The sequence below is a fragment of the Micropterus salmoides genome, unplaced genomic scaffold (genome assembly GCF_014851395.1).
Source record: "Micropterus salmoides isolate LMB-PRFRI ecotype aquatic unplaced genomic scaffold, ASM1485139v1 Ms_hic_scaffold_1, whole genome shotgun sequence".
Taxonomy (NCBI): domain Eukaryota; kingdom Metazoa; phylum Chordata; class Actinopteri; order Centrarchiformes; family Centrarchidae; genus Micropterus; species Micropterus salmoides.
In genome coordinates, this window is record NW_024040040.1 from 16362478 (window position 1) to 16388394 (window position 25917).

A 25917-nucleotide genomic window follows, 5' to 3' on the forward strand; every position below is an offset into this window, starting at 1 on the left:
CCCCTAGTTGTTGCTCCAGAGGCGTGCAACCTCTGACATATATAGCAATTGCAAGTCACTTTGAATAAAAGTTAAAGCTAAATAAATAAATGCAATGTACACATACATAAATATATCCAAAGATAATATGACAAGTGACACATTTTAAGCCAGTAACCTCCCAAAGTTAGTATTTTTGTTGTAGATGCAAAAAAAAAGTAATAATAATTTGCTATGTACTTAGTCTTACTTCATGCATCTGCAACCTTGACAAAAAAACTCAGACTGCTGAAGTATCATATTAGTCGCAGCTGAACTTTAGAAAGCATTTTTGCAGAGGACTAAGGATGTGGATTTTATCCTCCAAAGAATCTCATCATGGATTTTCAAGGGCTCTTTCAATGAACATACTGCCACGTGAGTGTTGCATTAAGATAAGACTTGAACGCATGTGAACCTATCCTTTAACGTGTCTGAGAAATGTCTCAGACACATTGAAAAATAAAATGACTGCTAGCCATCGCAAATGACATTAGTCTGGGTTTGAGTGTGATTAAAAATCAGCAGCTGTGCTCGAGTTTTATAATTTCTTCCCCTCTAAGTCAGCGTTTCCATAGGAGGCAGTGAGACACTATAAAACCCAAGTGCAACTCTGTCTGTCTTTAATAGAATGAAAATTTTAATAAAAGGTTGTCTGTTCCCAGCCTGGCTCAGCCATGAGCCACTATGGGATCTGCTATCTGATTGGCTGTTTAACAGCGGCGCAGGAGGGTGTGGGGTGGGGTAAAGGGGTTGTGCACCAAGCATGGCGCTTTGCAGCACTGAGAGCGTTCCAGATGGCTGTGATTTATGAACCTCTCAGAATGGTGGGACTAATGAACACTACTCGACATGTGCTTGGGATGGAGGGACTGTGTTCGGCCATCACTCTGTCTTTGAGGAGGACATTGCGTCTTAAGTACTAATGGACGGTGAAAGTGCTGTAGACACAGGCTAGTAATCCATCTACTATGTTGAATGCAAACAAATGAAAACAAGACACAAGATCATGTGGTTACAAATAGTTTTAGAGCCCTAAAATGAACTAAGCCTTATCTGTAAACATAAGCACTATTGTGCAAATAGTCTAAATTTTCATTTTATGTTCTGCCAAATATCCCCCCTGTGATGTGAAAATCTCTAATCCAACAGTAATTATTTTTATCAACTACTTATGTGATTACTGAGCTATTTTTACAGTAGGAGACATGATTACAGTTACCATTTTTATAGTAGATCAGTGTAATCCCATTACATGGGTAGGTTGCTCCTCCACCCTGGCACTGTGTTACCCAGTAATATGCTCCAGGTACACATTAGCAAAAAAAGGTAAAATTGATAATGCATGGTGTATTCAAAAATGGCAACTTTTAAGGAATTAAGAAAATCATGCCCGTTTATAAAAAGATTGTGTTTTTTGTTTTGTTTTTTACAAAAAAAAAAAAAAGTAAACCAGGTTCTGAAACGGATTCAAATGTTTTCTCAGGCCCACGTAATCCCTGAACTGAAGTAATACATATATGCCGCAGAAGCGTTCATGATTTTCACATGACAACAGTGAGAGAGGCTAGAACCCCTGCTGCTTTCTTGCAGCTAAATGTCTTAAGTCCCAAGCTGAGAACTAAGCTGTTTATGTACACTCTCTCTCATTAGACACTAAGTAATTAAATGCCTGCCACTGAAATAATGAGGAAATTAAAGGGTAGGTTATAACTTATGACGAATCATCATAAGAAGAGACAGCGTTAGTACTTTTTTCCCTTAAAAATAAAAAGTTTTCAAAGTTAATAATGTCACTGCCACTCAAAGCTTTTGCTGACATGGTTTACTTCACTACATTTCCATCAGAACCATTCCAGTATTTTTTTCATAAGTATCAAGACCGGCACAATCATAAATTATGAAACCTTTTAAAGACACATTGCAAACTTTTATTTTGAACACTGACCTCATATTCAGTTTTTAAGTATTTTATTTTAAGACGGGGGACTGGGGGGAGGTTTATTCTTGACTTTCTTGCCGAGTTCACCACTCTAATGTCTGAGCTTTAAATAAGAAGCTACCACCAGGCAATTAGCTTAGCTTACATTAAAGACTAGTAGCAAGGGAGAAAAGCTAGCCTGCCCTGTTAAAGGTAAGGTCTTCTTACCAGCCTAAAGCTCACAAATTAACACATTATATTAGGTGTGTGTGTTTTCACGCACAACCATTTCTAGGGTTTACAAAGAATGGTGTGAAAAGGGCAAAACACCCAGTATGCGGCAGTCCTGTGGGCGAAAATGCCTTGTTGATGCTAGAGGTCAGAGGAGAATGGGCCGACTGATTCAAGCTGATAGAAGAGCAACTTTGACTGAAATAACCACTCGTTACAACCGAGGTATGCAGCAAAGCATTTGTGAAGCCACAACACGCACAACCTTGAGGCGGATGGGCTACAACAGCAGAAGACCCCACCGGGTACCACTCATCTCCACTACAAACAGGAAAAAGAGGCTACAATTTGCAAGAGCTCACCAAAATTGGACAGTTGAAGACTGGAAAAATGTTGCCTGGTCTGAGGAGTCTCGATTTCTGTTGAGACATTCAGATGGTAGAGTCAGAATTTGGCGTAAACAGAATGAGAACATGGATCCATCGTGCCTTGTTACCACTGTGCAGGCTGGTGGTAGTGGTGTAATGATGTGGGGGATGTTTTCTTGGCACACTTTAGGTCCCTTAGTGCCAATCGGGCATTGTTTAAATGCCACAGCCTACCTGAGCATTGTCTCTGATGGCTACTTCCAGCAGGATAATGCACCATGTCACAAAGCTCGAATCATTTCAAATTGGTTTCTTGAACATGACAATGAGTTCACTGTACTAAAATGGCTCCCACAGTCACCAGATCTCAACCCAATAGAGCATCTTTGGGATGTGGTGGAACGGGAGCTTCGTGCCCTGGATGTGCATCCCACAAATCTACATCAACTGCAAGATGCTATCCTAGCAATATGGGCCAACATTTCTAAAGAATGCTTTCAGCACCTTGTTGAATCAATGCCACGTAGAATTAAGGCAGTTCTGAAGGTGAAAGGGGGTCAAACACAGTATTAGTATGGTGTTCCTAATAATCCTTTAGGTGAGTGTATATTTAGCCCTGTCCACTGATTAACAATCTTCAGAAATACCTTGTTTTGAGTGCTTGGACACTATTCTTCAAACAGACGTGTCAACGCTTCTTGCAAAGCCAATATCAATGAGGAATAAAACCATGTCTAACTGGTAACACAGTGGTATATGATAAAGACCTTCTTACCTAATGCACATTTACACTGGAAGAAAAGTACGGAGTGGTCAACAAAAGTGTTTGTGATTTATCTGGTGCTGAGTACTGTGCAAAGTATGTACTTTGACAGTTTTTTTCCCCTCCGCCTTTGCGGGAAGATATGTCTTGGTGAATGAGAGGAGGCTTTCAAAGCACAGCAGGAGCTTGGAGGCTGCCACAGAAGGCTTTTTTAACCGCACACGTTCACTCAATCAGCTCCACAGGGAAGTTCCTTAATCCTTTCAAAGAGACGAGGACAACACTAACTACAGCTGTATGTTGGCATGTCACATGTCCAGATATTGTATATGGGTGTGTATTTGCAGGTGTGTAGAGATTTGTTCCAGCTTAATTGACTTTTACACGTGTCCAATTATTGCCTCTCAGTCGGTTATGGAATATATTTAATGAAGCTGTTAACATGCAGAATAAGAAAAAAAAAATGTCCTGTCAATATTCCCGTTTGAATCTCCTCAGTCCCCATGGGTTTCAAGGTACGTCAATCATTTCTTTCCAACCATGAAATGCCGCCATAGTGGTGGGGTTGTAAACACGCTGCATCAAATGTCTAAGGAAAAGAAACTCCGGTAAGATCTGCATCAGACATAGAGTAGGGACTCTACGTCTGATGCAGATTCATTGCAAATCTACTCAGCTTTTGTTTTTCACAAAGACATGTTGTAGATTAAATGTAGCTCAGAGGTTGAAAGGTATCTATATTTTAGACTTCTGTAGAATCTGTACAAGTGTAAAAAATGTTTTAGGGGGTTTATGTGCCAAATTATTCCTTGGCAAGGACCAGATGCTAGGAAATTAGCAGAGACTCGGGAAAGTTACTTGTCCCTGCCAAGAAATAGTCCACATATACTCCCAGTAAAACCACAACATGACATTTTTACACAATTTATACGAATTTTAATAAACAAGATTTAACATGTCTGTGAGCTTTAGAGGTGCTTGTGGGTGGATTTTTTACCACCTTTGGAAACAGCCAGACAAGCTGTTTCCCCCTGTTTCCAGTCAGTCACTTTTCTAAGCTAAGTTAGCCGGCTTCATACATGATTGTATAGACATGAGAGGGGCATCAATTGCCTCATACAACCCTCTGTAAGATATCAAACAAGTGTATTTCCGAAACTACAAGTGTTTTCCCACGGCATTTTTCAGTGGAGGCCCATCACCTGAAATAAAGAATGCCTCCCATTAATGTCTGAAGAAATTATTACATCTTAATGAAAGCTTATATTGGGCTCATTAAGATTCAGAAAAATAAGCATTGGTGCTACATCCCACTGCAAAGGCAACATATTTAATGAGTAAAGGCAATTGTTAAACCAGTCATGTAGTAATACATTGATAACAGAAAGAGACTTATCAGCATCTGTCAGATTCAGCTCAGCTGGTGATTGATTGAGTGATTTTCTTGCACGATATCTAATATAGCATACATCATATAGATTATATACAAATGTAAAAGCTTTAAGTTGGTTACTTGGTAAGAATATATTTCTTTATAGTATAGCAGATTTTCACACTATAATATATGATTCCTTGTAATTTGCAACCAAATAAATGAATGTCTATTTTGCTTCTCTATCAAGGATTTTTCAATAATCATTTAACAAGTACCCTTTTCTATTTGCTCGTCTAAACACCAATGAAGCAGCTCCCTCATCTGTGCAGAGAGGCTACAATGGTGATATGGTCTGTTAATCACTAGACAGCATCCCCAATAGGAACCGTCTGAGTCAGATAGAGAAAAAGTTTCGAGTCAAGTGGGAGGAAACAGAACTGCAAAGGAGTAATCATGAGGATATTACTGTGCAAAAGACCTTCTCCAACGGCAGCTGAGGGTAAGAGGTGTGTAATTTTCAAACTGTGTGAAGCACAACGAGACAACACCTTTAACCTGTCAAAAGTTTAACCGCAATCAAAGAACAATCTTCAGTAATCAACTACAAGAAGAAGCTTGAAACGCCATTCTCCAATGCCAGTAATATCTAGATTAAGTTGGTTTCATTGGCCTGTCGACAGATCATCCTGTCCTGTAGGACACAAAAACTGTAGGCACCTGCTTCAGTTAAGAAAAAATACTTTTACTGTTACCATCCTGAGATCTCAAACCTGATTTACTTTTGAACAATTCACACTTTACGTTAGACCTCTATCGAATATATGAAGAAAGACCTGTCAACAGTGTAAGCAACTTTTGAATGTCATGTCAGAAAAAGGTCATTGGCATCCTTAACTACTTTTTAAAGTAATGGAAGAAAAACAAAATACACTTGGTGTCTCTGCTTAGGGGCTGGAAACAGAGAGGCTGAACGTTTGGCTCCAGGTTTGTCTACTTGGCTGTGATATTTAGAAGAGCAACATAGTTGATGTAAGCACAAGGCAACACACAGACAAAAGGTTCGCCTGGCTCAGACCCAATTACACACCACCGTGACAGCATGAATTGAGAGGTAGTGCAAACATGTACAAACACAGACACCATCAAATACACCCTACGCACTCTCCGCGAATGTGCGCCAATGTGCACACACATTTACTTTGAATATATCCAGAAGGAGGAAACGGAACTGATGCCAATGTGCTCGCAGACAGTCTCTCTCTCTCTCTCTCTCTCTCTCTCTCTCTCTCTCACAAACAGACACAAAGCAACCAAAAAAGCTGAGACAGGTAGAAACCAAACCACGGTACGACTTACTGAATTTTTCATAATGTTTTTACTGGCCTGTCAGGAGCGTCGGAGGAGTGTAGTGTGTATGTGCGCTTGTATATGTGCAGATGGAAATTGTATACGTATGTGCTGTTGATTTCAGTTTTTTTGTATTTGTGTGTGTGTGTGTGTGTGTGTGTGTGTGTGTGTGTGGGGCTGGCTGGGAATGACAGGCCACTGCTGTGATTGGCTGTCAAGGCAGTGCTCACAAGGGAGCCTGCGGCCAGCAGCTACAGTCAGTTCGGGTCACATGATGATTTTGGCAGGGTGGCGAGTTCAGTTCAAGACTGAAAAAATATACAAGTCTATACAAGCCAGTATCTAATATGTAAGACAACGTTACTTTCATTTTAAAGGATTGTGTTTTTGGCCTTGTCACGAAACAGTATGACCCACCGGTTCAAGTCAAGTCAGTCATTTAGTATCTGGACATTTTACTCCTTCACACAGCCATGCAATTAGGGCTGGGTGAAATTAAAATTATGCTATTAATTAAAATACATTCTGATGTGAATATATACCATGAAAATCACATAAACATTATGTACATTCATGTTTAATGAAATTTACTGTGCTCCACTGTTATGCATCCCATTAGTCAAATAAAAACTTAAAAGCAGTGTTAATTCCATTGGGGGGTGATTAATTGGCCACTTTGGGGCAGCAGAAAGAGCACTACATCCATTTTTTTTTTTCAAACTGTTAACTACTTACACATCCAGCAGACACAGAGTAACATTAGCATCCATTAGTCGTTAACTAAGCAACACGACTGAAAAAAAACAGTAAAGTTGCGGTGAATTTGAGCTGAAAGAGGAAAATGTGTACCGCATCTGTCACTAGAAAATAAATTGTTAAAATAAATATATTAGTAGTGCAACTTTAAATTACTTATTTTCTTAGTTTTTGAATTGCAGTTTGCTTGGAATCATTCATTTAGACAATGAACAATACTATTATAAATATTCCTATTATGTTCTACTTGAAGTAGATAAATCATAATATTAAATTGTTGCCCAGCAGTAATTACAAGCTGCAGCAGTAGCTGCTTTTGCTTCAGTGATATTGATTAGGATTCAGACCTATTGTAATATTAGCAAAACTTTTACCCCTTGAAGGCCTCCAAACAACAAACAATATAAGAGCAATACTTTAGCTGGGTCAGGTAATTTTGCCTCTCATTAAATCACTATTCTTTAGTTCTTAGAGTGGGAGCTTGAAAGCACTTAGAAAACAATTTTCCAAATGACGGCTTGATGTTGATCTGCCAATAAATTATTGGTGAAAGGAGGTAAACAAACATGTGCTGCTGTGGATTTATTACTCTATGTCTTTACACCTGAGAGCAAATGTTCCAATCCTAATGTATGTTGTAAAAGTCAGCTAGACGCTGGCTAGCTTGTTAGAAGACTAGCAAACCAAGAGCTGTAGAGGTGCTGAGGTCAGTTTCTTTTCCCTCTGTCTTTTCTCATCTGTGCACCCCCTCCTCTTCCTCTGTGGTCCTTTTTTTCTCCCTCCCCTGACCTCCCTCACCGCCTGCACCTTATCCCCCTTCCTCCTCCCCAGTCTCCCTCCTCTCTGTTTGTTTATCCGTTTGCTTGTTACCCTCTCAGTCCATCCTCTCCAAGTGTCCCTCCCTCCCTCTCAATCTCGCTCAGTAACAGGTGAGTTCGCAGAACTAATTACAGGAGGCTATCCCAGGGTGCAGCGGGGGCCGGCTCATTTGCAGGCGAAGGGAGCGCGAGAAGGCTGTCTAATAACATTTTCTACCGCCTGATTAAAAACAGCCCATAAATCACTTGTTCACATGGGTCTATGCACACGCACGCGCATGTATACACACACAGTCTCAAATAGAGTCATCAGCCACATGGCTTTAATACACACTAAAATACTGTACAACCAATTTGAGGGCCTGACAGACAGACACACACACACACACACACCCTTGCACATCATGTAAAGCCAATGAAAATTACGCTGTTTATACGTTCATATAATGTTATAGTATAGCCATAGATTTTATATAGTTTATGTTGAGCAGAGAACGCCTCCAGTTTAAGTTTCATTTTAATTTGTTTGATGAGGAAATAAAAATGCAAAGAGGGCGATAATGACCTCCGTGAGGAATTCGAACAATGGGAATGAACGATGTCAAAACGATGCACCAACTCCAAAGTGATTTCAGTGATGAGCAGAGAGCTCATTAATGCGTTTCACTCTTCGACACTTACGGGGGCCCCCATTGATTTTCCTCACCCGCCTCATTTATTGTTTACGTCCTCCTTACATGACTGAACAAGGAAATGAACATGGGATGGACTAAACGGTTCTAACATGTAGATGACAGCCGGCCAGCATGTGCATGAATAAATCTGCACACACTACGGTGTAATTTAGTGCAAGGATAGTGAGGTTAATGACATGTTCTGCAGCTTTGTCTATTAAATGTCAGAATATAGTTATAAATGCTAATCCCAATTTCCCAAAGCCCGAGGGGACAACTTTTCATTGCTTGTCATGTGACCAACCATCCAAAACCCAAAAATGTTCAATATTTTTTTTATTTATTTATTATATATATATATACCTTTATTTAACCAGGAGAGTCCCATTGAGATCAAGAACATCTTTTGCAAGGGTCACCTGGCCAAGACAGGCAGCAACATATAAAAAAATACAAACGCATAGGCACAGACAAATAACACAGAAGACTATCAAGCTAATATTTCATAAAGTCATTTTAAATCATTTTTACGGTCTAAGAGCATTTACATATTAAGGCATCTGCTTCTAAGTCTTTCATTTTTGATTTAAATGCATTTAGCGAGATTAATTCAGTAGTTCATTCATCGGGTAGTTTACAATTACCAACTTATGAAGGATGGACTTTTTCTAGACTTCATTAGTTTAGATGTGACAATATGTGGCCCCCCCCAAAAAACCCCCTCAGGATCAAGGTGCCTGTCCTCTTTGCTACTCAATTTGTTTGTACGTTAATTGATTAGTCAGTAGAAATTTAATCTTTCCAAAAGTTTGTAGTTCTGTAGTCCTAGCTTCTCAAACAATAGGATTTACTGCTTTCATTGTTCTAAATCATACTATATTTCAGTGTTGAATGGTTGGTTAGACAGAACAAGCAATTTTTCACAACCTTGTGACCGTCTACACACTAAACAGATAATCCATAATGAACGTCAATGTTAGTTGTAGCTCAAACATAATTGCCACAGTCCTGGTGTTCGAACACCCACAGAGCCGGGCTGATGCTAACGGGAAGGTCATCCTACTAGAGGTTATCTTCCCTCATAATGCGAAACACCGCACACCCAGTATGCACATATGCGCGCTGTCACAAAACCCTGAGCCCTCTAACTGGCCCGCACTGACGTTCACGTGGAGTGCTGTCGTCTCTTCTGGCAGCTCCTGGCACAATAACCCAGTCAGTAGATTAGCAGTGATAGCATCGCTGGCCCTGCACCGCAAACAATGGCCACTCTCTGTGTCTCACTGACGCAGGTCCATTTCGCAGGACTCTCACTTGTGTAAAAGGGTCAAATATGTATTTGTTTACACGCAAGCGCACAGTGTTGAGTCAATTCATGTTGTCAAAGCACATGAATTGCTTTTAGTTGAAGGCAGACAACAGATTTTACACGAACAACCAAACCCTTCTCACCTTCTGCAGCCCCAGCATGCACAAACTTTCAATTAGATGGATTTCCTTATGAGCTGAAGGGGGGGGGGGGCGATACCACGGCATGCAGATCGCTTCTTCAACAGACAGCAGAAGGTGCAACGGCATTTCAAGATAGTAGAGTTGGATTTGATATGATAGAGATAGTTTCGAGCAGGAGAAAACCCATACCACAACCCCCCTTATTAATAATTATTCATGGATCAAATAGTTAGAAATGTCTATGTGTATGATGAGTGTGGACATGGCTGGTGATATAAAATGTAATTTAAAGTCTGTAGCGCATTTCTGGCTGTCAGTTAGTCCACTAGCTCTTTGCTAGAAACAGCATCCTGCAGTTATCAGCTTCCTGTTTTCTCTGTAGCCCTGCACCCCCGGCCTCCTCATTCTGAGAACACTCTCAGACCCTAAAGGAAGGTATAAAAGACAAAGTGTTAATCACTTGTTTAGCACTTCAACAGAGACCAAGAGCAAAACAGGGGCAGCGTGCTTTCGGCAAAGCCTCAGTTATCTTCAGTTTAATGCATTAATAATGCCATACTACAACAAACAACCTTATCATGTTCAGAATTTACACATTTGTTATATAAAGTGAAACTTTCATTATAATATAAATTATCTCAGGTGCAGGATGACTTTGCCATGACGTCCTGTATGGAAGCTCCATACAAAACAGTGATGTACGTCCCCTGCGTGACAGGTGGAGGCTGCGCAGTGATACAGAGAGATTGTAACATGATATATCAGCGTCTATTAATCAGGGGGTGAGAGTGATATTTAAAAGCGGCTTACGGCTCCTGCAGAGGTGGGAACAGCTGATGTTTCCTGCTGCTCAGGCGTCCGGCTGCTTTGTGCAGGTGCGTGCCGAGCCATGACGACTCACTTCTCAACATACACCCAACAACATGCTGTCAGATAAAAAGCACATACTGACTGCTTTATAGCATACAGGATGGATTACTCTGGGATTGTGAAAGATGCTAACGGATTCTTACTTTGCGCTACAGATATGAGCAAGAACACATGTACTGATTATGCAGTCTGACGTGAAATCAGACATTTACATTTCACATAGAGCTCAGATGAAAGTGTTGCTCTGTTGACCACACTCATTCTCAGTTTTTATTCCTCACAGTTTTCCTTCGACTTCTCCCCAAAAACGGCAGGAGCTCTGCCGTTCTGTGTAGCCAGGAAGATGCCGCAGATGTCTGAGCATGTTGAGTGCCAGCGCACTGAGAGCATCTCCCTCCCTCTGTGCTGCTGATGGACTATCGGGCCTTCTCATGATCACTTACTGAAGTAGAATTCCTGCCAAGAGATTATGATTGGACTATAATCGGCGGCTAGCTGGGAGGTCCTGATTTTGATTCATTGCTTGAACTTTCTCCTCCACTTACTTGATTTTATTGTCATAGCAGGGACATGCGTTGAATGGTCGAACATTAAATGACAACTTTCGCAATTATCTCAAGATTTCAAGCGGGGCTTTGGGCGTAATGTAAGACAGTGGGATTCCAGGAAATCTCAAATGTGTGTGTGACTCTGCCTGTATGCTTGTGTGTGTGTTGTTTTGCATATGTTTCTGCTGATGCAGAGAGATACAGCCACCGCATCTTCATTCAACGCTCGGAGCCTTGAGCTAGAAAGGGGGCAAAACCCAAAACAGTGAAAACCAAAGAGTAAGCAAAATCCTGAAATAAATACGCTCACAAACACACACGCAATCCATCCGACTTATTACTCATTTTCCAGTAGCAGCTCTTTGCAAGAATCACAGTTGATTTACACACATTGTGTCAGACATTAACAGTGGGATGACCTATGAGCTTCAGATCAGCTTTTATCCTCCACACACACACACACACACACACACACAAACACAGAAAGAAGCTGCTTTTGCTAAGATGCAGTGCTCAGGTGCTGAAGCCTCAGAGTCACGTCGCCCAAATCTATAACAGGCAAAAGACTCCCATTAAACAACCTTAGAGTGACACAACATCCGCCAAAGCCTGGGCCATGCGTCACGTCGAGCTCCACGCGCTTCATCACAGAAAACGCTGCTGCTGCCTCTCCACATTATAAATGGTTTTGTTGGGGAGGCGGCGGTGCACCTCAGGATGCTGTAGAGACTTTGTCTGTTTCCTGTTTTCCTAAGTTTATACAAGTGAACGGTTATGTAAGCACGGTGCTAAAAGCGTGGCAAAGCAGGACTGCCACACGCCCGCCTACAGTAAAACAACAACAAAAAAAGATAAGGGAGCAGTCACACAAGGGACCAGTATTTGGGAGAAAAGAAAAAATCCCTGGTACATGGTTAGGTAACATATTGTGACATGTGTCCTGTGTTAAAGAACTTGAGAGAGAGAGCAGAGTGATACATTCTTGTCTTGTTTATACAAAGTAACGGCCTTCACATTCTTCTTATATCTAGACCTGTGATGTGTCTGTGGGCGACATATAATGAAAGCTATGTCAACCATCCATTGGTGACACAGTGAAGTCCTGTATTGGATACATTTCCCCCCAGTGAATTTCTACTTGAGCAATAATTGTGGTTTTGAAAAGAGGATTCTTTTTTCTTTTCTTGGGATCTCTTGACAACAACTTGGGTGGAAGGAGCAGAGAGCAGAGATCAGTATTCATAAAAGGTAGCACATACTCATTCATGGAAGGAGGTAGAGCAAAGTGAAAGAGAAAAGCAAAATTGTTTGCTACACTCTGAGACAATAGATCAATAGGGCCAGCCTGCAGTGTGGTTTAAACTGTTACACTGTACAGTATCTCTGGCAAACAACACAGCAAAAACTTCAAAGTGGTGACACTAAAAGTGCCCTTTGTCGTTTTATGTCACAGAACCAGAATGGGGTTTGTATGTGTTTTGTAAAACCCAATATGATGGTTTTACCCTGGAGAAATTAATAACTCCATGACCTTGAGCACGAAGGAGAATTAATTAATGTTTAAAAATAGTCAAAGTGGTGAAAATATACATCTTAAACCATTCAAACAATGTTAAAACATGCTTTTCCCAATGTTTCTTTCAATTCAGGAATTGTTTTGTTTTGGAGGTGTATTATTCTATTCCCACAGATAATTGTAGACACTGAGATTTTTCAACTACTACGACTAAAGGCAGATATATCTTTTAACAAACTAAAACATCAACAGTAAATGTCAGTTTTGGATGTCTCAGAATCAAAGACAAAGCCCTTCTGTGTCGATTTACTATTCTCCATCGCTCAAGAATCACACTGGGAAGAACTCATCATAGAAGAGGCAACTTCTCCACTGAGAGCAGACTCAATAGAACAGAACAAAAACAACAATTGTGTTTTAAATGGAGGGGGAAACGCTTTCATTTACAGGCATTCTGGGAAATGTAGGATATTATTCAACTAGACCAGGCTAGTAAGACTCAGATGGAATTGCTGTATAGTCTACACAACAGCCATCCTAACAGCTCTGCAGAGCTGCACTTAGACACGGTGGTGATTTGAGCTTAACGCTAATGTCAGCATGCTAACACAGTGATGTTTAGCAGATATACCATGCTCACCATCTTAGTTTAGCTAGTAAGTATGCTAACATTTGCTAATTAGTACTAAACACAAAGAACAGCTGAGGCTGATGGCTAATTGTCATTTTGTTTTGGACAATTTAAAAGTTTGACCTGCTGGTGATGCTAGAGGAAAAGTCAGGGAATCACCAGAGTTTTCACCCTGTGAGGTACATGAATGCCTGTACCAAAGTCCATGGCAATCTATCCAGCTGTGGAAAAATTTCACTAATAACCAACAATGTCAACCTCGTAGTGGCGCCGGAAGAAATCAAAGGAGATCGCCAGTGTCAGTAGACTTTACCCTTTGAGGACCGTGAATGACATGTCACGGTAATCCATTTGATAGACTGCTACTAGCAATACATTATTAATAATGACATTCACATGTACAGGATATTTACATGTACTGATTTGAACCTTATTGTGTAATTGAGCTTCCAGCTCTGGATTAGATTTTTATTATGATTACATGTCTTCAAAATGGAAGATCCTGAAATATGTCAGGCATAAAAAAAAAACACTTAAATACTCTCATTTGAATATATCCTAAAACCACTATTGTGCAAATTGTTTTACTGAGACAAAAAGATGATTGGGTTATTCTCTCTAAATATATATTTGTATATAATGTTATGCCACAAGCAAATATTCTACGCCAATTTTATATTAAGTAGACTTTGTGAGAAAATATGAATCAGTATTGTATGTTTTGTGTCCAGTGAGTTGAGTGATTAGTCATTGTGTTAATCCTAGCTCAGAGGCATGCTGTTGTGAGAGAGTTGGTTGCTGTGTCTAATCTCAGGCATTGCAAAGATAATGATAAGAGTAAAGCAGGCCTCAGGGGCACACCACTCTCCACATTTGTCACTAAGAATTTCACGCTGGTGTCAAATGAGTTTTTCATGAGGAAGAGAAAAAAAATCCAGAAATGTTAAGATGCGCTTAGAATGTGTAGGCCAATACATCAGGGCTGCTAGATGGAATTAGAGTATTTTCCAATTATTTATTTGTGACAAGTGTCCCAACTGTACAGTACGACAGCATTTTCTGAATTCTTTTGCGGAACTTTTAACATATTGGATCACATCACTCACTTTGTAGCAGTATTTTAGGGATGCTCATGTTTTCACAAGCTTGCAAACCAAAGGGGCAACAGGATATGTATGGCATACTTTGAAAGGGAATAAAGGAAACAATAAGTCGTGGTAATTGAACCAGGATGAGCGAAGCCTTTCCTGGGAGTTTCAAGGGAGAGGTGCACAGGCGGGGGGAGTAGTGGGCAGAGTGTTACAATCACACAGGTTATTTGGGGACTCTTGGGGAAGTGGAGGGGGACCTCAGTGAACTCCTCATTTCTGTGGGGCTTTATGTAGCGTGACGGTTCCAAATGAAACTCCCCGATCATGTGGGAGCGCTCTATTAATTTGTGGCTCAGGCCACCTCCTTGGGGAAAGAGCTGCCACAGCCAGTACTGCATCTCCTCTGCAGCTCCCAGCAAAGCGTCTTGTTGCTTGCTTATTGACTGAGGAGCTGTACTGCAATGTTTCTCCACGTCTACGGCTGTGGCTTTCGCCTCAAGTGCTGAGACGATCTATCATTTCTTTGGTCGCCTAGTCCAGACTCTACAGGACGGATGAAAAGCAGCGTGAAATAAAAGTAATCTTGGTTCTTGGAGCAATATCTAGGCTTTAGCTAGCTGGAATACAATCTGTTCCTACAACATAGCATGCTCTGGGGAATCTAATCTGGTTCTGTTACAAGGTCCTGAAAGTCCTGTCGCAGTATAACATCAATAACAACAATTTCAAGCAAACAAGAAGGCGATGGTAAAGTATATGAGCTACTATGTGGGGTTGCCAAAATTGGACAAATACACCACTTCATATTTTGTCTTCCAAATTGTTTATTAGTTTTACCCAAACTAAGTATATTTAAAAAATCTGTAACTGTAAGAAAATTTTGAGTTTTGACTCTGAAATTTTTTTTTGGTCACAACGGTACTCATTACAATCACGCTCCATCAACAAGCACCTGACGGCTTCAAAGGCATGTGTGAATGCACAAGATCACAAGGCTCTCATAAGACTCAAGCCCAGAAGCATGTACATTCACATGAAAGGACGGCCAACAGGGATGACACTATTCCCACAGATCTTCCTCGTTTACTTCTCCCAGCATCACTCGTGATCCTATTCTACCATTAAATATGCACAAACCACATGAACGTAGTCCAATTAGTGAAATACAACAGTTAAATGTGGGTTTGAATCCTGATTATGGTGATCTTCATACTTACTTCCAAAGTATGAAGATCACCATGAACAGCTTTTCTGTGTGCAGGTAGCTACTGAACAGGAAAAGAAAAACAAGGCTTAGTAGGTGGGACAGTGAAGTCTATCCAAAAATATCCTCAGCAGAGAGCTACATGTGGGACCCACTGATTTCAAAAGCGACGCCTGGGACTGACACGAGAAAACTTATTTCACCTCAAGTGCAAGCACGTCAGCAAACATCTGATCTAAGTAAAGATAAGACAGGCTCTTTAATTACTGAGAAATCCTTTGTGTATTCCCATGGAGGCACACGTCCTTGGGAGCTCTGCAGATGTTGGGTGGGAGGACATCAATCCCAGAGCGCCCACACTGGGAGTAGGCCAGCTAGGAATGATGGGAAGTTATGCAGATATACAAAGTAATTAAATACTCGCCTAAAATGTGTCTGGTGTGCCTTCTGGGTGCTTGCAAAACGATCATTATGACTGTGAGAGATAATAACACGCTTGACAGAACAACCCTCGAACAGCTATAGTTGAAAATTCCTGACCCCTGTTGTGCAGAATAGAGTCAAGTGACATAAAATCCATAGGTGTTAATAACTATTTTGAGCAGCAGAACAACAAACATCATTAGCTTCCCGAGCAAATAACATTAAGCATGGGTGCTGCTTGAAAAGCTTCCCACGTAGGGGAGAACAGGATATCTTCCCCCTACAGACGCTGGTGATGAGACTAGTGTGGGAGGACCAGGGAACAGAGCAAGCACATGAAAAGAGGAAGAAATGAAAGGGGAAAAGTAGAAGAGAGGAGGCAAACGAGAAGAGATGGAAACAAAAATAAGCTGGCCCACACCGCGTAAGGATGATTCAGTTTGAAGATTGTCTGGCATGGAGAGGCAATCAGGAGAGCAGAGACTGTATGGCCTCACTGCGAGCTATTCTGCTGCACCGTGACCACATCTCAAGTGTCCCCTGCTCCTCCCCCCTGTCTTTCTCTCTGTCATCTATTTCTCATCAAGTACTGCCTCCCATAAACAAGGATACTAGCCATCAGGCAAGACATCTGAGAAGACTGATCCCTTTTGAAGACGCATTACTTCCGAGCAGAACCAATCCCGCAGGGACACTGGACAACCTGAAGTCCTCTTACTGCTGGGAAGTACCGGGGGGGGTTAAACCAGGGTATTGGCCTCAACATTGCAGACTGTGTCCCAGCCACTGTTTAGGAGATCATTGTGAGGTATGATTGGCAGCTGGGTTGATCTCCCGGGGCAGGTCAGCTACGGAACTACACGCTATTCACTTGAGAGTCGATCAATCACAATTTGGCTTAATTAACCAGCAGGAATGACAAGCCAAGGGCCCACTGTCTGAATGGACGGATGGATGAATGGATCCAAGGAAATATGATAGATACAGTACAACACAATACAATACAGCAGATGATAATTTAATCCTGTAAACCCAAAGGAGAACTCAGATTGCAAGTCCAGCAGAGAAAAGAAGTACACTGCAGTTGATGCCAGCCAACAGAGAGACAGGTTCCCGACATTCAGTTAACTTCTACAGTGTAGTATTCCGTTGATCTAATGAATGCTGGTATTCTAAGCTATAAACAAGGTTATCCTGGTGGCTTCCAAAACCTAAAATAAATCCAGACAAATGCCGGCTGTGGATCGTTCCTAATGTACTTCCTACTCAATGTAACGTAACAAAGCCCTACTGTTCTGCTTTTTAATGATTGTAATAATGAATAGAGGCCAACCCAGCTGTACAAGAACAGTGTTGATCGTTCATATCGTTGTCTTTTGTCTCAATCGTTGGGGGATGCAGTGGTTCTATGTTACTGTGTGATCGGTAGGCTTTAGCTTCTATCTTTCTTTTTTTTCCACGTCCATTTGAGTCAGTTTGACAGCCTAAATACAACCTTCAAATGTATAATGCAACTGCAAAACTGTCTGCTTCTTTCTGAGATTGCCTTTTCCAACAAATTTGACAATATTTCTCCAGGGAGTGCAGTAATAGACAGAGGCACCGCCAACAGTTTGTCAGACTTAGCAACAGTAACTAAGGGGGGCGGGGTTTAACAAAGGTCAATTCCATGAGAACTCGATCTGCTGAGGAGGATCTTCTCATGTGATCAAAAACTCCAGAGCAGCAATTAAATGGACCTTGCGGTCAGATTGTTTTGTGAGTTGCTGTTTTGAAAATGAAGAATGGATAAGAAGTGCAAACAAAAATGAAAATTCCATGACTCGACAAACTCCATTATTTCAGAAAGATTGTTTATTACAATCAAAAGCTCCACAACAGCTACTAAATGGCCTTCGTGGTTGTAACTTTAGTCCTAAAAGTTAGTTTATCTTAAAATTTCTGGTACAACAACCAAAATGATAATTTTGCCAAGAGATATTTCTTTGAGAAATAACAACATGTGTTTCTACAAAACTCTATTTTTCATTCAAGGTCCAATGTTCTCAAATACTGAATACTGTCTAAACACAGGCAGCCATATAAAACCTGCGCCTGAATAAAGACATTTAAAATTGGCAACATTTTGATGTAAGAATAGGAAAACTCATCATTCACTGATGAAATCATTCCACAGTCAATGCCAGTTTATGAAACTTGGTGCTACAGACACTTTCCGTTTGGTACAAAATAAATATTTGGTTCAATACTCAGCCATACAAAAGGTATGATTCCAATGTGTTTTTATTTTTATCTTTTACAATATAAGATTTTTTACACAAGACACACACAGCACATTGCTTAATAAAGGCCACTCTCTGGGTTGTCTCATCACATTGATAGGTGTATCCAAAAGCCTGCACCACTCTCTCATTAGTGTCTGCTAGCCGGTACGGCTACAATTAGCATTAGTCCTATTCTCAATTACTGTGATCGAGCATACAGACATTTGGCAGCCTCTGTGGGCTAGCATGATCTAAAGCTCAGTCGATGCAAGGCCCACATCCAGCAGGAGGAAGTTGAAAAATATAGTTTTTTGGCTGTCAAATGTCTCCTCTTCATTATTGTCCATACTGTGTCTCAATGTCTCCACATTCACCTGTCTGTTAATCTGTCAGCCAGCCACCCTTCCTGTCATCCGTCTATGTCCATCTTACTGCCTTCTGAGTCCAAATTGCATCTGTCACTGTGTTGGCTCGCCTCCACTAGACTTCACCTGCTGCAGTGCATCAGTCTGCTTCCATGAAAAAGTCCTTTTAATGATGACTCATGGAGAGGTTTTATTGTTTCAGTGTGTGTCTGCTGTACAGCCTCTTACAGTACCAGTGTCTGTACCTATTCACTACCCACCCCAGTTTATCTGCCCAATTTCAGTCGAGATCTCGTCTCTCCTTTACTTTCAAGCAACTTTTGCTTCATTGTTAAAAATTCCTACCCACGTTTTAGCACATTTTAACCTATTTACTACAAATGACATTGCATTACTGTTTTCAAATATTCTCCTGGCAAATGTGTTGACATGGTAGGTACTGGAAAGTCAACATTTGTAGTTATTGAACTAAAACAGGCACAAACACTAGTAAAGTTTCCGAGCGGAAGGTTCCACAATTGTGTTTTCACTAACACCTCAGATTAACTTGCACTCCACAGGTGTACGTGGGGAAGGTGTACAGTGACTAACACTTGAATAACTGAAAGATTTGTGTCAAAACCTCGCCTCATTCACATGTTCACATGTTAGGTGCAATGTTATGCAAAGGTGAAGAGAGAAGAAGTGTGAGGTTTGCGCCAGGGGTGTGGCTTTTTCTGTTTAATTTGGCACATTCAGGCATGACCTTGGTGTTACACCACTTCACATTAGCTACCAGCACAATAAGCATTACTCTGAAGAAGTACACAAGCATGTTAAACATGCTAAATTCCAATGCGTCTGTGACAGAGGTAATAATAAGGAAGACTGAATGCTTCTTATGTTTTAAATGTCAGTAAGAATTCAAACAGCATCATATAACAGTTTTTTTAAAGATTTAAGTAAGTAAACAAATGAAAATGTTTTATCAGGGAGATACAGCAAGTGAATGGTAATTTCAAAGCGCTCTAATTAATAATTTAAATCAGAACTAAATAAATGTACGCTTGAAGATACTGTATATAGCAGCTTCATTTTTTCCATAATGTCTCTCGTGGTTGTTTGTTCTTCAGCAGCCTTGCAAATTTACGTGTTAATTAAACGAGTCTCCGAGTCTAGTAGAAAAATATATTCAAGTTTACACACATCAGTTTAATTTAACAAATCACCTGTGAGCCCTCAAAATCATCTTTCTAAATTATTTTTACTGAAAGAAAAAAAAAAAATCATTAACTAACAAGCTGGAAATGTGTTTTTTTGGGGGGGGGCTTAAAAATATAGCCCGAAAAATGTACTAACAAACTCCAAGCATCCTACGGGTGACATCACCAACACCACGTCAGTGTTTCTCTAAAGTTTACACTGCCAGTTGGACCAACTGAGGCGTAGAGTGATAGCATAAGCAGACAGTCTGCTACCATTTTGTTTATATATATTTTATGACATAGAAAACTTCCTCCGCAATTTATATTTTGCATATGATTTGCTGTGAGGAAAAACCAAGGCTTCAGTGTGGTTATTAATACAGTCTAAGTGGGTCACTCAAAACGCACAGCCCAAACTGCAGGGGTCCTGAAGCTCTTCTGCCATTACTCTGATCGCTCTGTTCTTCATTTAATCATGCCTTCCAGTGCCCAAACCCAAAAGTAAGCTCCAGTCCAAAAGTGCTGCGTCCCATGAGAGGACATGCTTTGGAGAAGCAGACTGTGAAGTGTATGACTATGTGTGGTGTGTGTGTGACATGCCTTGCAAAAGCTACAGAAATAAAGTGAGCAACGTGAGAGGGAGAGGACGACCATGCTACCACTCCCCGCCATCCATATGTCCGTCAGCCAGTGTGCCCGCTGATTCTGTTGTCACCCTGGCATCCTGGCTCTGCCTATTAGCCTGCTAGTTAGACTGGCATTTAGACTGGCAGGACACACATAAGCAGGAGCCAAAGGGTCCCCTGCTTGGCTAGCACCAAACTGAAGGAAAACAGTAGACAAACCCACAGGAGTACGTGGCAACATGAAGCAGCTGCCTCCTCCAATCACGTCAGTCTGGCCTAATTTGATTCCATCTCGACAGGATTCAATTACATTTTATTAATTTTGGCACAGTGCAACTCCACAGAGTTTGATTCAATCTCTGGCAATGCAATTTAACTAGATGCAATCAGATTCACTTGAATTTAATGAATTTTTAAACATAATCTCTTCCTCCCTTCTTCATTCTGTATAAATCTTCTCACTGCTCACTCTATCCTTCCCAATTTTCCCCTTTCTGGGATTCAGAATATAGAATATAATGAGCGATGCCAAACTCTTCCTACAAGAGGATCCTGACTACTTAGTGTCTCTACATTTTCTTGGCTTCTGGTTAGGAGAGACTCCCTGAGGAGAACATTAGTCACTTCCATGATAATAATGGGTAATTTGAGTGAAAATAGACTGAGGTTGGCAGAGGGCATCATTGAACATGCTGCTGTTGTTGCTCCGAGCATTGCAAATAACCAAAGGTTTTTCAAAACTGAATGCCAAATTTCACCTACTGGAGCTTGTTGTTGGAACATCATCTCTCGTCTCGGCACTTCTGCTCATGCCTGAGTTTCTTAAAAGCCCAAAATGTGCCATTAAAAGACAATGCGTCTTCAAATCAGTATGAACATATTTGTAGGACAGTTCTCTTAATCCCTGATGCTAATCCTGTTAACTGAGCTGTGAGCTGATGACTGTACAGCTTGTACACAGAGCCTTCCAAACTACCCTTGAGCAAGGCAGTTCATTTCTGTCAAGGCACTGCTGGCCTCTAAACCGCCCAATGAAGTAGTTATGTACAGGGACAGATTAGGAGACACTGGGCCCCAGGTCATGTAAAAGTGTTGTTGTAGTAGTTGTTTTGTGTCTCTTTGGAGTACTTTTATGTCTCTTGGTGGTTGTTTCAAGTCCCTTAATGGGGGTTTTGAGTCTGCTTGTGGTTGTGTTGCATCTTTTTGTAGTCATTTTTTGTCTATGGTCTTTACAAGTCTCTTCGTGCTTATTGTGTCTCCTTGTGGTCATTTTGTGTCTCCCTGTGGTCATTGTGTCACTTTATGGTCATAAATTTTCTCTCCTTGTGATTGTTTTGCATCTCTTTTTAATAGTTTTTGTTTCTTGTTGTCATTTTCAGTCTCATTGTGGGGCCCAACACCCAAAGGGCTAGTGCTCAGTAGGCCCGTGCAGCCATCCACGGTGACATCCATGGGAATGTGTAGATAATACAATTATTTAAGAGGAATATGCATGAATTTAATAGAACTGCTGAAACCAGGCATTCAGATACGTTTTAGTCACGCAGCCTAGTCTTTAATAATTGCATAGTTCTACAGTCTATGCGTTTTTTTCTCATTTCCTTTCAGTCCTCAGCTTGCTGAGAATGAAATGGCAGACAACAACACTGCAGCACAGATGCTTGGCAGTGCTTTTCTCGTGTTTCCAGGTGTTTTGAATGGAACACTGTGCTCCTGTCATACATACAGTGTACAGTGTTAAGCCTGAACTCGGTGGATCGAGTGCTAAAGGACGCACATGAGAAATCAAAAGCTTGCAGGCAAATAAATAGCATATCCATAACACTGAGATTGCCCTTTGTACAATTCAGAGGCCTGCTGACTCGAGTCGTTCCTTAAATTGATTTCTCATATGCAGCTGCCTCGAGGGGGCGATTCTATTTTCATATATACACTGGCTCTCTATATGTATGCTCTCCGTCCTAGTCTATTAATCAAATAATGCAATCAATTTCACCTTGCAGGACCAAGACACAGGCCATTTCTTTTGTGAACAGCTTTGCATGTCTTTAAAAAGGAGTTTATGACTGGCCTTGCATGGTGTTAAGAACTGTGTGCAGAATTGTTCCAGTTTCAAGTTTTGAGCATGGCAGGAGATACGGGAAAACAGAAACTTTTAAGGGTTTAGATTTTGCTAAAAAATAAGTAAATAAAAAAAATTGCTTCCTGCAAGACTAGTGGTGTGATTTTCTGAAGAAAATAAATAATCTGCACTACCCTCATAAATATTTACCCGGTGATTCATTTGTGGAGTTTGAGTACAGTGTGTGTGTGCCCCTGCATTTCTACTTGCTCATGTGAGAACCTACATAAACCAGAACTACTGGATGTAAACAAACCTGAGACACATGCTTAAGCCCGGGCTCATGGTGCAATGAGAGACACTTAAGCGCAGGGGCATAAATCTTTTAAACCCTGAGCCACTGACATTTCCCCCCGGAGATACAGCGAAATATCTTAATTACGCCACTTAACATCACATTGGCGAGTCCCGGGTGAGCCCAAGCAAGCATATAATTCATTGTACTAAGCATCGGTAAAAGCCAAATACATAAACCTTCAAGGATGCAAACTCAAGTGCAGGGTAGACGGTGAGCTGGGACTTCAAACGCAAATGTTTTCCTTCAGGAGCCAGAGGGGTTAGAACAGAGGATATCTGCAGAGTTAGTGTGGAGACAGGGCACCTGGCTGATTCCTGTCACAAACTCCAGCTGTCATCCTGAATTGGTGAATTCATATATTGGTCTATCTGGATCTAGCCCCATCACTGATGGTTTATAGTGTTTGCTTCAAGGGCCCACAGTGATAAAAGACACTGAGATTCCCACTCAGGCTCTAGCACATACATTCAACTCAGAACTAGCCTTATTATTCCCTACAGGCTCCCTGCATTGTCTAATAGGTCAATTTGGGTGGACTTTGCTATCATGAAAAGCATCACAAGAATGGAAATTGGTGGGTTGGGTGATGTAATACTACTGCAACAAAGGGGAAGTAACAAAGCAATGAATATTCCAGTTAAGACTTAGAAACAGTAAGCCATATGTCTTTGTTTCACCTCAGTGGGATTTAATGTAATAAAAAACGAAAATACACTAATGCTCTGAATACATCATTTTCTTCTCTTTCATAACAGCAGTTTCTAGCAGCCCCATTGATTGATATAGTGGAAAATGAACTGCCAATAAACTACAGTCCTTTTAAAATGTTGTGGTGGCCCAGGGCATCTTCCTCGGGTATGCTTGAAATCTTTATATTGAGTGTCTGCTGCTGTTTCCATGCCACAAACCACCAAAACAAACACCATGTGTACTCCTCATTTCACACAGTTTTCTCCCTGGCAAGGCTGTTAGTGCTTTAAAATTGGAATTATATGCAACTTTTCTTGGGAAATGTGGTAGTATTACACATTAGTAGTGACAGAGGGACCTGCTTTTAAAATTCAGTCATTTTTACGCCTCCTCAAACTGGAGTTATATGTAGCATACTGAAGTGCAGTTATTATTAAGTGTATCTGTGATTCTCTACATTTGCTGAGTAACCTCCTCAAGGACCCCCAATCCCCACTCTGAGGCCCACTACCCTGAAGGACTTCAGCCATGCAGTCTGACTGCAACATGCAACATGCTTTAACGACCAGTGGCTTTATGGCTTCACTCCTTGCACCACTTTACAGCGCTCTACCCCCACCTGCCGTTGTGCGCCAGGAAGCCAGCATGGCCACGCTGCAAAAAATGTCCATCTAACAAATCCCCCTTTTAGGGTTTCTAGTCTTGAGACTCCCTGTTTGTTTTTAACAAGTGTAAACATCTCGCCAGGGGGATAGGATAACCCGTTTTATCCTCGATGCAAATTAACTTGTTGCGAGATTATTGGGGGGGGGGGGGGGGGGGGCTGCCTGAACACTGGTACCAAAAGAGATAAAACAATCTCATCCTGCAATCAAATCTTTTTCCCTTTCAAGCTATGGATTACTAATAAATCCGAAGCTACAGGAGTTGGGTGTTTTTAGCAGTGCACGCTGGCACGGCGACGCGCTCCACTGACCAGGACACAGAAACATTCACAAAAATAAAAGGAAATAAAGGCCAAAGGCGCGTGTTTGCGCTTTCAATCAGTGCCCGTTGGCAGCGGTCACTCAAGTAACATCTTTATTTGCCTCCGCGCGTGCAAACCACACACGGACGCGCGCACAGAGACAATCATCATCCCCTCTAAATCAGGTGCGCAACGCACATGAAACCCAATTAACGGTGAAGTGTCACTCTGCTGTCACATATGCAGCTCATATTTACAAACTTTCCGAAGCATTTGAGACTGTGCGGCCGCATCGTGGGGCCGTTATGCACAGTCTGCGCACAAGATGCAGACGCTGAAGATGTTCCACCGTGCAATACTAAATCTATAGTATTTTCCTAGATACACCAAGACAGCGGACTTGATAGTGAGAGAAAGCAAAGAAAGCCGGCGGTCCCAAAACAATTACATTCACAATATGGAACTGAAATTAATGTCTCCATGTATGATGCCAGTTTAAGTTGGGAGACAATCGATTTCTAACCAGCAAATAAAATCCATAAAGGTACCACCTCAAATGCTGCTCCTAAAGAAAACTAAACAACAAGGGTGACATATGCCTAACGATAAACATAACAGTTTTGTCCTGGGAGAGTGTGCATCTCAACAGCTCACCCACCCTAAAAAATAAAAAAAGACCCCATCATAATCCCCCTTTTCAGCAAGAAAGCATTCTGGCCCCTGCAAGACGTGCTTCAACTACAAAACAACGTCCAGTTAAACAATCCACCCCTCTCTCCCTCTCTCGCCCTCTCACTCTCTCCCCCTCTCTCTCTTCCTCGGCTCTCTCTGCCTGCTGCAGATCACGATGGCAAATACACTCAACTTGTCCACAAAGTCACCAAGCTCGAGGGTTTCACGCACTCGTGCGCGCATCCCTACCTTGACTACCGCAGACGAGCACCCAGAGGAGGTGGACGAGTTTGAGCATCATTTTCGGTCAGGTTTCGGGCTGTCGGACGCTGCTTTCAGCTGCTGTAAAAAACGACAAGGGCGACACACACGCTCGGCTCCGTTCATCCGCCGTCTTGGGCTCCGCTGGCGACTGATCTGCCTCAGCTCCTTCCTTCCCTTCCTTCCTATACGCGCGCTCCCGCTCGGCGCTCGTTCACCGCTCTGCGCTGAGGACCCCCCCCCCAACCCAGCATCACTTCTCACCAACCTCACTGCTGGAAGCTGTTGATGAAAAGCAGACGAGAGGACGGGAAATCAAGCCAAACATGTTTACGTTTTGCATACTTTATTGAGTTATTTAAAACAAGCTGTAAAGTTGGAAGGGGAAGATCTTAAGAAAGAGAACATATCTTTAATCCCGAGTTGCCTGTTAGCAGGAGTGTAGCTAGGAAATCTGGTGGC

At 41.5% G+C, this 25917-nt stretch overlaps 1 protein-coding gene across 7 annotated transcripts in view; it reads right to left on the bottom strand.

Annotated features, from left to right (window-relative positions):
• LOC119904098 (neural cell adhesion molecule 2-like) overlaps positions 1 to 25649 on the bottom strand; it is a 327858-nt gene extending 302209 nt beyond the window's left edge. For 4 of the 7 annotated variants that reach the window (XM_038720552.1, XM_038720529.1, XM_038720535.1 and 1 more), the window contains exon 1: positions 25444 to 25647. In XM_038720552.1, coding sequence (XP_038576480.1) covers positions 25444 to 25495 — 52 coding nt within the window. In that variant the 5' untranslated portion in view covers positions 25496 to 25647. Of the gene's footprint in view, positions 1 to 25443 lie in introns of all 7 variants that reach the window. The other 3 variants (XM_038720512.1, XM_038720503.1, XM_038720521.1) reach the window with 2 other exon arrangements.
• Between the last annotated feature and the right edge of the window lie 268 nt (positions 25650 to 25917).